This window comes from Artemia sp. Qi Xiang Cuo, chromosome 10, assembly GCF_049724085.1.
Source record: "Artemia sp. Qi Xiang Cuo chromosome 10, ASM4972408v1, whole genome shotgun sequence".
Classification (NCBI taxonomy): domain Eukaryota; kingdom Metazoa; phylum Arthropoda; class Branchiopoda; order Anostraca; family Artemiidae; genus Artemia; species Artemia sp. Qi Xiang Cuo.
In genome coordinates this window covers 39,388,722-39,399,294 of record NC_142803.1, presented here as the reverse complement: position 1 = coordinate 39,399,294, position 10,573 = coordinate 39,388,722, and the positions used below count along the sequence as shown (strand labels likewise).

The window sequence follows — 10,573 nt, the reverse complement described above, 5'->3', positions numbered from 1 at the left end:
GTAGATACACCATTGCAGTACACACCATATCAACTCAGTCTAAAAAATGGTACTGTTCCCTTTTCCCATTTCAGCTTTCAGGAAGTTAAAGACACCATTTCAAAGCTCCAGCCTGGTGCAACTGGCCCTGATGGAATTCACAATTTGATGTTGAAAAATTTGCCTGATACATTTGTTGAGCTACTGACAGACTTATTCCACAGATCTGTCATAGAGTCATCAATACCATCTGAATGATGTATCAATACCACTGATGAAAATCATATTCCTGGGACAGTTGGCACAATATCAGGACTACATCCAAGTTTACACAGATGGCTCAAAGACAGAAACAAAATGCAGCTGTGCAGTAGTTATACCCTCCCAGAGCCTGTCTCTTTCCTACCACTTACCCTCCTACCTGACAATCTTCTCTGCAGAACTTATGGCAATTAAGTTTTCTCTTCTAGCCATACCAAGCCAAACAGACACCAAACATCAGAAGTATATTGTCTGCACTGATTCACTGTCAGCTCCGGATTACCTTTCACACCACCAACACCAAGCAAGAAATGTTGCCATGGAGAATGAAAATCTGGCTACACAACTTGCAAGAAAGGGTATATCAATCCTATTTATATGGTTTCCAGCACACTGTGGTATAGCAGGAAATGAATTAGCAGGCCATGCTGCAAAACAAGCCTCCCATCTGGGTCTGATCACTCAAACCCCTATTACTGGTCCGGAGTTCCTGTCTTCAATCAGTTCAAAAATTTTGGAGGAAGAAGAGGATTGGCTCTGTTTTTTCCATACCCAGCTCCCTGATCTCTGTGATAACAAGCAGCCATCAAAAGAAATGTACCTCTCATCTTGCGTCCTTTCAACCTTTCTATTTCGTCTTAGATGTGGCCATGCCAAGACAAAACCAACATTATTCCATTGGAAGATAGCCCATTCCCCCAACTGCAACATTTGTGGAGTGTCTAAAGATATGTATCACATCATCTTCAACTGTAGAAAATATGAAAAGGAGAGAGAAATACTAAGGAATTGCTGTGAGAGGGCATTTAGGGCGTTAAAATTTCGCTCTGTTCTGGGACATCACACGTATCCTCCTTGGGCTAGACGACTAAGCACAAACATTTTAGGAAGATTTGTTAAGACTACTGGTTTGGTTCATTCCCATTAAGATTTTTTTTTTTTTTACCCCCACATTAGCTCATTTTAGAGTCATCACACTTAGTATATTTTCTCTTTTTTATCTATGCTTTATCAACTTTTTTTTATATTTGGTGTATGTGACAGGAATGATGTATATTTGCATTATTTATTGAATTGTGTTGTAAATGTATTTTAATTGTTTTATAACAAAGCACTGCTGAATTACTCTGATTCTCGTTTTTCTCCGTAGGCATTTGCTGCCGGTGAATAGCCCCCAACCAATAGCACAATAAGTGATACCTGATGTGGCTCAATGAATATAGACTGAAGTGACACCCAAGCAAGCTAGTGATTATAGAAGGCATAGAATAATCGAGTGATACAAACGCATATGACCGACTGGTTGAACACGTCAAACCCCAAACAACAACAACAACATAACAAGGGTAATTTCCAAGCTTAATATCTCAGGATAGAATAATGTTCAAGAAATTAAGTCACTTTTTTCAGGTAGAGGATTTTCTTCTGATTAATTAATTTGGTAGTCAAAGGTTGGGAATTATCTCACTGAGTCCAGCTCAATTTTGATAGTTTGTTCACTGGTATTTCATTTCACTGTGAATGAATTGCATACATGCTTGAAGAATAAGAAGTGAAGATTAGATAGCCACTGAAGTCTCCTAGGCTGTACAGGGAGAGGGGAATCATCCCGTTCCTGAATCCTGGTTAGGTTCAAAATAGATTTAAATAATCTTACAGAAGGACTGGTCAACTTAGAAGGAAACACTAAGTTCAAAAGAGTGAATAATCTTTATTGAACATCCTTTTCAGAACTCTGAGTATAATATTCCCTTAATGTAACATTTTTCTCCTTTCTTGCCTAATTTTTCAAAATAGGTAAAAGTCTAGAATAGCTTCTCTTCGGAAGGTGACATAAACAAGGTGTGCTAAAACAAAAGAGAGACCATTTTTATTTTTGTGTTTTGGACAATTAATCAAATCACCATAAAAATCGGAAAAACGATTTTCTGTTTGTTGAATTTATCAATATTGATTAAGTTCATGGTATTGCATTGAAATAAAAGAGTTCTGTAGTGCAAGATGCATCAGAAATATATAATTAGGCTTGACTATATATTAGCACATTAGTAAGAGTTAGGGGGTTAAGTTTTATAGGAAGCACTTAGTAATGATAGGCTATATATAAGTATTTTAGAGCCTTTTTTAAGGCTGAAGCAGTATCAACAAAATAAAGAAACAGAAAAATAGAATAGAAATGTATTGATTGGTTTTTAAATTAGCACACCAAGGAAGATTGTTTAGTAAAGCAAAGTTTATATATATATATATATATATATATATATATATATATATATATATATATATATATATATATATATATATATATATATATATATATATATATATATATATATATATATATATATATATATATATATATATATATATATATATATATATATATATATATATATATATATATATATATATATATATATATATATACATATCCTATTTCCTCTGGATAATGGAGGGCTCCACAGGGAACGCATGGAAATTTGAAAGGTCCTAACACAGCACAGTGTATATTATGATTCTCTGTGTTGCTTGTCTTCTATATATATATATATATATATATATATATATATATATATATATATATATATATATATATATATATATATATATATATATATATATATATATATATATATATATATATATATATATATATGTGTGTATATATAGTGTGTGTGTGTGTGTGTGTGTGTGTGTGTGTGTGTGTGTGTGTGTGATGATAGTGATATATATATATATATATAGTGATATATATATAGTGTGTGATATATATATATATATATATATATATATATATATATATATATATATATATATATTTATATAGCTATCTCAAACTTTTGATTTGAAGTATTTAGGGATATGATGGTCGTGGGGGTGTCATTTGCCTTTTCTGATCACTTTTGAATACTAAAAATAGCCACTAGTTCTCTCAACTTCTCCATCAAATGAGCCCTGTTTGAAGTTTCTGCACGCTTTCTTCAAACACCTTTTATGCCCCACGGGCATAATTTATAACCCATGTCTTGAGGGCTGTGGGGGGGGGGGTCGTCATCCTCAAAGACATAATTTCCAGACCTTTCAAATACGTTAAATAAAATGACTATATCAAAATGTTGATCGGATGTCTTTGGAAATGACGGGCCTGGGGGGGGGAATTCTTCCCTCGATTAATTTAGTCTATTAAAACCCTTTTAAGGGCACTAACCCTCTCAATTTCCAATCGACAACGTTTTCTATATAAACCTTATATACCCCCAGGGCATAACTCACAACCTTAACCCTGAGGGCGGTTGGGGGCGGGTTGTTATCCTCAAAGACATATTTTCCGGACCCTTCAACTACGCTGAATAAAATGGCTATATCAAAATAATGATAGGAAGTGTTTGGAGAAATGAAGGGTGTGGAGGGGGCATTCGCCCTTCGATCATTTTCGACTATTAATAAGGGCACTAGCACTGTCAATTTCCTACGGAATAAGCGCTTTTTGAGGTTTCTTGGACTACGCTTTCTATAAAAAATCTTATATGCTCCCAAGGCATAATTTACAACCTTTGCCCTGAGGGCTGTGGGGGAGTGATCATTCTCAAAGACATAATTTCTGGGCCTTTAAACTACGTTGAACAAAACTGATATCTAAAAAAATGGGAGGGGAGTTAGTTGCCCTCCAATAACTTTCGAATATTAAAAAGGGCACTAGTTCTCTCAATTTCGAATCGAATGAGTCCTTTTTGAAGTTTCTACGACAACACTTTTTATAAAAACCTTATATGCTTTCGGGGCATAACTTACAACCCTTGCCTTGAGGGCCGTAGGTGGGCTATCATCCTCAAATACATAATTCCCGTACTTTTCTACTACGTTGAACAAAATGGCTATCTCAAAATTTTTATTGGATGTGTTTGGGGAAGTGATGGGTGTGGGAGGGGGGTTAATTGCTCTCCAATCACTTTTGACAATTAAAACGGGAACTAGCCCCTTCAATTTCCAACCAAATGAGTCCTTTTTGAGGTTACTACGATCACTCCTTGGATACGAAGTGCCGTGTTCTAAAACCAAAAAACAAATAATACTTTGTACCAACATCGTTCTGTACTTAGACAGTGCTATTGCGCTTTCTATTATACCAGACAAGCACATTAAAGTGATTAGTGCTATGTAGGAGAATAAAACTGCTGCGGTCAAGATAGAAAATGTGGTAAGAAGCTGGTTTCGTGTTAAATCAGAAGTTAAGCTGGGTTTTGTTCTATCCCCCTTTATATGGATCATTTTGATGGATTTTGTCTTAAGGAGCACAGGAAAGGCAATGGGAGACCTCGGAATCAAATGGCGAGAGAAAAAGTCTCTTGGACTTAGACTTGGACTTGACTTAGACAAGTCTCTTGGAAGAATAGGAAGATAAGTTTGCAAATAAGATCAGAATCTTGAAAGCTACAGTGACAACAGTGGTCAGATATGGCTCTGAAGCATGGGTGCACCGAAAAGCGGATGAAGATTGGCTTGATGATTTCTAGAGAAATTGTCTTCGGATTGTTCTGGGTACCCGGCTTGCTCATCGTATTTCAAACACTAGGCTTTACAAAAAGTGTGGTTCAATCCCGCTTTTTAGGACTATAATGAGAGAAAGGTTGACATGGCTAGGGCACGGTTTACGGATGAAGGAAGACATATTGCCGAAGTTTTTTCTTTTCGACCAACCGTCTAGGGCTAAACGGAAAGCAGGTCATCCGCGGTTGGGGTGGGAGGATGTCATAAAGGAAGATTTAAAGGAAATGGGAACTTCATGGGAGGGTGTAAAGAGGGAAACATTGAATAGATTGGGATCGAGGAGGAACATGCATAACTGTGTTGACCTCTGGTGGCTGGGTGCTGTGGCAAGTTGTTAGTAGTAGTAGGAGTATATGTACTTGGATCTAACGATTAAGAGCTTGGGGGTGATAAAAGTGACTTTTTTGTGAAGCAAAACACTTTTTAATTAAATTTATCAGCTTTAGTTTTTAAGTTTGATGGGACAAATTATCATTTTGTAGAGAAATTTTCAGTCAATCTTTTCCCTCTGCAGGTATTTTGAACGAAATATTTTTACCTAAGCACGGTTAGTTATGGGGAGGGGGTTCAAATGGGAATATCTAATCATAATACATGTAAGAGTGGAATAAAATTAATTGAGTTCAGCTGCTAAACTTTGGAGGGCTATATTTTGTATTTTATGTTTTGGGAACTAATGCAGAAAACCCCAATTGATTGGGATTTTTTTACTTTTAATTATCTTTTTTTTGTGATTGTTAGGCTTCAAAATGTTATATTTTTGTTTTTGTATTTAATACGTTATCCTTAAATTACACTTAACCAGCAACTCGTTCTATGCTATGAATTTTTTTATCAAGAATTTCAGGTTTTTATTCGTTCTATGTTAATGAGTTTCGTCAAATTTTTCTCGTTTTCTTTTGCTCTGTAAAAAGTAGATTTTAAAAACGATTTGTGAAAAAACCTGCATATACATCTTATTTAATGTATACATATAATATCTGTATATTTACATTATCACACGTAGCTAAAAAGAAAAAGCTATCAGGTTTATTTAGTAATATTTACTGTAAAATGTATGTTTAATTTAAATTTTATTTTAGAAGTTGAAGATGATTTACCATGTGACAGCGAGAAGTCCTTTTGTTTTTCAAACCATCATTTGTCACCAAAACGTGAAGATGTTCCTTTGCTTAATTTAACTAGCATTTCAGGACCATGTAAATTTGAATACGACACCCAGGAATCCAAATGTTTTAACAATGAAGGTAGATCTGAAATATTGTGTTTTTATTGATTGATTAAATAAAATAAACATGTTTTTTTTCTGAAATTAAGGAATGACATTAAAACTTAAAACGAACAGAAACTATTCTGTATATTAAAGGGGCTGTCCCCTCCTCAACGCCTTGCTCTTTACGCTATAGTGTGACTCTTTCTCAAAACTCCATTTTTTTAAACAATAAAAAATTTTAGCGTAAAGGGCAAGGCCTTGAGGAGGGGACAGTCACTTTCATATACGGAATAATTTCTGTTCGTTTTAAGTTTTAATGTCGCTCCTTACTTTCAGTTAAAAAAAATCATTGAATTAATGCAGGTTTTTATTTTAGCTCACCGTACATGAATAATTAAAACAAAATTTGCATATTCTATTACTCTTAATTTGTTAAATGGCTTTCTCGAAAGTTGTTTAATTTTATTTACGAACGTTTTTGTTAGTAATAAATATACGTAACTTACGAATTAACTTACGTAAGTGAACTTCTAAATTCATATATTTTTAATACGTATATTAGGGGGTTCGCCCCCTAGACAATACCTCGCTCTTTACGCTAAAGTTCAAATTTTGTTCCAATTCTTTAAAAATGACCCCTTACTCACAAAGGCCGATAATTAGAATAAATAGCTCTTATGAAAGTACTAAAACATCTTTTGCTTAAAGGGCAAGGTATTGACTAGGGGGTGGACCCAATTATATACGTAATAGTATCTGTTCGTTTTAAATTTTGATGTTGCTCTTTACTTTTAGTTGAAAAACTTCTTTTTATTCAATTTCTGATCGTTTTTTAAATAATGCTGGGAAATCCGGCGCCCCCTTCATAGCAATGTCCCTTCTCCCGCGGAAAGATCTTGCCACATAACCGCCGCCCCCTCCCCCCTCACTATCAGAAAAAATCCCCTGAAAACGTCTGTTTACTTCCTAATAACCAATACTATATGTAAACATTGTGTAAAGTTCATAACTTTCAGCCCTTCCCCCGCGACTGTGGGAGATTAAGTCATCCTGAAAGACATAGTTATTATATTTTCGACCATACTGAACAAAATGGCTATCTCAAAACTTTGATCGGGTGACTTTGGGAAAAAATTAGCGTGGGAGGAGGCCTAGTTGCCCTCCATTTCTTTGGTTGCTTTAAAAGGGCACTAGAACTTTTAATTTTCGTTCGATTGAGCCCTCCCACGATATTCTAGGTCTACTTGGTCGATACAATCACCCCTGGGGAAAAAAACACGCATCCATGATCTTTCTTCTGGCCAAAAATACAAAATTCCACCTTTTTGTAGATAGGAGCTTGAAACCTCTACAGTAGAGTTCTCTGCTACGCTGAATCTGATGGTGTGATTTTCATTAAGGTTCTATAACTTTTAGGGGTGTTTCCCCTTATTTCGAAAATCAGGCAAATATTCTCAGGCGATATAGATTATACAATTCATATTTATAGTGTATATATTACTTTATAAAATAAGAGATAAACCTGTCTATTATTTTAATTTCAGGTTTAATTTGAAATAAGCAGAAAATTGGCTTTTTTTATCTTAACTACCTAGAAGCTAGATCTAACTGCCTATCTAGTTAGAAGAAAATGGCGAGTCCGATTGGATTAAAAAAAGCGGCAAAAGTAACGTTTTCCTCAGGTTGTATAAATAATAGTTCAAATAGTGATAAATCCTTTTAAAATACAGTGAAAAACAACGAAAAAAAATACTGTATATTTGCTGACGACGGTGTTACTGAATGTTTGACCGAAATATGTGGAATTTTTTTGTCATTGCTTTTCACTTTTTATTAAAAGGATTTATCCCTATTTGAACTTGTATTTGTAAGACCTGAGTAAAGCGTGACTTTCATCACTTTTTTAATTCAAAGCTTTGCGGCTACTCCAAAAAATTACCTTTAACAAATGATGTGTATTCAATTTGCTCTTCCTATTTTAGTTACAATAAGTCCTAATATTTGTTATAATATTTCCTATCCTTCACTTATGTTTTGGTTTACCCCTTGGTATACTTTTTGATCGTTTAAGGTTTCATTTTCCTTATTTTGTTAAATTAGAAAAAAACTAATTTTAAAATTTAGTTATAGTATCACCTCGAGGGAGAGGAGAGGAATCTGAAAAATAAAATAAGTTGTTAAAAGATATCGGAAGTTATAATGTTTTTTTAACTCTGTAAACTATTGAAATATATTGTTTTTTGTTTTGTTTTCGGTTTTTGAATTTTGATATTTGGTTTAATTCGTTTTTTTTACTGTATATTAAAACATATTGTTTTTTTTTGTTTTTTTTTAGTTCTGATTTATTGTTTTATTCGTTTTTTTTATTCTGTAGACTTTTTAATTTTAGGTTACTTTTCACCATACGTATCTGGACTACACTTACAGGGAAATACGTCACTACTTGTTTCAAAGAATCCTTCTTCGAGCAGTTTTTCAAATAGTTGTGCATCTGAATCGGAAGGAAAAGGCTTAGAAAATCAGAAAACAGGTTTGATAAGTTGCCGGCAAAGTAAAAAGTTTAGAAAATTGGAAAAATATCAAAGAATTCATAAAGTGAAAAAAACCTATAAATGTGAGGTATGTGACAAGATCTTTTCTCAAATGGGGCATTTGAACCACCACCAACGAGTGCATACAGGTGAGAAGCCGTTTAAATGTGATGAATGTGACAAGACCTTTTCTCTGGCAGAAAATTTGAACAAACATAAAAGATTGCATACGGGTGAAAAACCATACAAGTGTAATGTATGTGACCGAACCTTTTCTCAAGCAGGAAATTTGAACACCCATCAAAGAATGCATACGGGTGAGAAACCGTTTAAATGTGATGTATGTGACCGAACTTTTTCTCATGTAGCAGATTTGAACAGACATAAAAGAACGCATACAGGAGAGAAGCCGTTCAAATGCGATGTATGTGGCAAGACTTTTTCTGAAGCAGGAAATTTGAACACACATCGTAAAATTCATACGGGTGAAAAACCGTTCAAGTGTGATGTTTGTGACAAGATCTTTTCTCTGGCACAAAATTTGAAAACACATCGAAAAATTCATACGGGTGAAAAACCGTTTAAATGCGATGTTTGTGACCAGACCTTTTCTCAAGCAGGAAATTTGAAAAGTCATCAAAGAATACATACGGGTAACAAACTGTTTCAGTGTGATGTTTGTGACCAAACCTTTTCTCAAGCAGGAAATTTGAACAAGCACCAAAGGGGGCATACGGATGAGTAGCCTGATAATGTTTAATTAATCGTAGCTTAATTAATTACTGAATTGTTGCTTAATGCAAAATTAATGTTTAATAAATGCAAATTAATTTATGTGGGAAGTGTTTTTCGCAAGTTTGCTGTTTGAATACGCATCAAAGACTGCATATAGGTGAATAATCTATCATATTGGATGTGAGTAGAAAAACTTTTCTGATGTTAGCAATTTTCACTGGCATCAGAAAGTGCATACAGGAGTTTCGAAAGATTGTTTTAAGACAAGCTGTATTCTCTTTGGTTTGTGGCTATTATTCTCACAACCAACTGGTAATACATCGAATTATTTTTTTCTATTTTTATCATGTTTTTAGTTTCTTTAGCAATTTCATCATCACCGTGTGAAAAGTAGTGATACATATTTGCTTTATTGTAACAAATGTGCTATATGTAAAAAATGCTTGTCTACATCAAGATCTTCGTATGAGCTCCAAAGAGTTTATACAGGTGAGGCACCATTTAAACGTGGTTTGTGCAAAAAAGTATTTTCATTTAAGTCGGCTCTGAATTAGCATCTAACAACTTATTCAAGAAAAAGCCTCTCAGTTTATAGACTACAACAAGACCTTTGGAACAATAGTGATTTTTATTTAAAGAAGAAAATTTGATGAAGAATTAAAGCTGTTGACGTTGGCTAATTCTCATATTTAAAGTAGCACTTTCAATATTTATTTTCGGTTATTCCATTTTTTCGCAAGTGAAGCTTGTCTTTTCATCCAATGACCAATGTGGAAACACGAGCCAAAAAAGGCTAATCCTTATCTTCCGAAAAAACTTCCTCTTAAATTGATAATCTAAAAAAGAAACAGAAGTTTACTTTGTCCAAAACTAAAATGCATAATAATTAGGATTTTTAAGCAACCAAAAACTTGTGCAAGAAAGCACGATGTAATTAGTTGTCATTTGTTTCATTTAGTTCCACAAAAAAAAAATGAAAAGAATCAAAAGGCTAAAGAAACGGGGAACATGGATCAATTGACAAAAACAAATTTGAGGCTTATGTGTTTCTTTTTCTTCTTTATAAAAGATCTTCACTGAATTACTCTAGTTTCGATTAAAAAAAGAGAAAAAAGAACCCTTTAAGATAAATTTCAGCCACAGGTACAAAATTATGTATCTTAGGACCAAGAGACCCAACCGCAAAAAAAAAAACTGAAAACATTGTTTTGTCTGTTTATGATGTTTGAAAAGACCCGAAAGCTTTGGTTTTGAATGGTTGGGAAATTGTATTTGTCAGCAGTTGGGAAAAGTTTTGTTTTGTTTC

The 10,573-nt window shown here is 34.0% G+C and overlaps 1 protein-coding gene across 2 annotated transcripts; it reads left to right on the top strand.

The window, feature by feature from the left end:
* Positions 1-1,394: 1,394 nt before the first annotated feature.
* Positions 1,395-10,099, top strand: LOC148947751 (uncharacterized). Of its 2 annotated transcripts, XM_089095405.1 has the most exons (3): positions 1,395-1,586; positions 5,871-6,035; positions 8,391-10,099. In XM_089095405.1, exons 1-3 carry the CDS (start codon positions 1,532-1,534, stop codon positions 9,275-9,277), a joined length of 1,107 nt encoding a protein of 368 aa, XP_088951531.1. In that variant the 5' UTR covers positions 1,395-1,531; the 3' UTR covers positions 9,278-10,099. The 2 variants fall into 2 exon arrangements, with proteins under 2 accessions (XP_088951531.1, XP_088951533.1); XM_089095407.1 differs by lacking the exon at positions 5,871-6,035.
* The last annotated feature ends 474 nt before the right edge of the window (positions 10,100-10,573 follow it).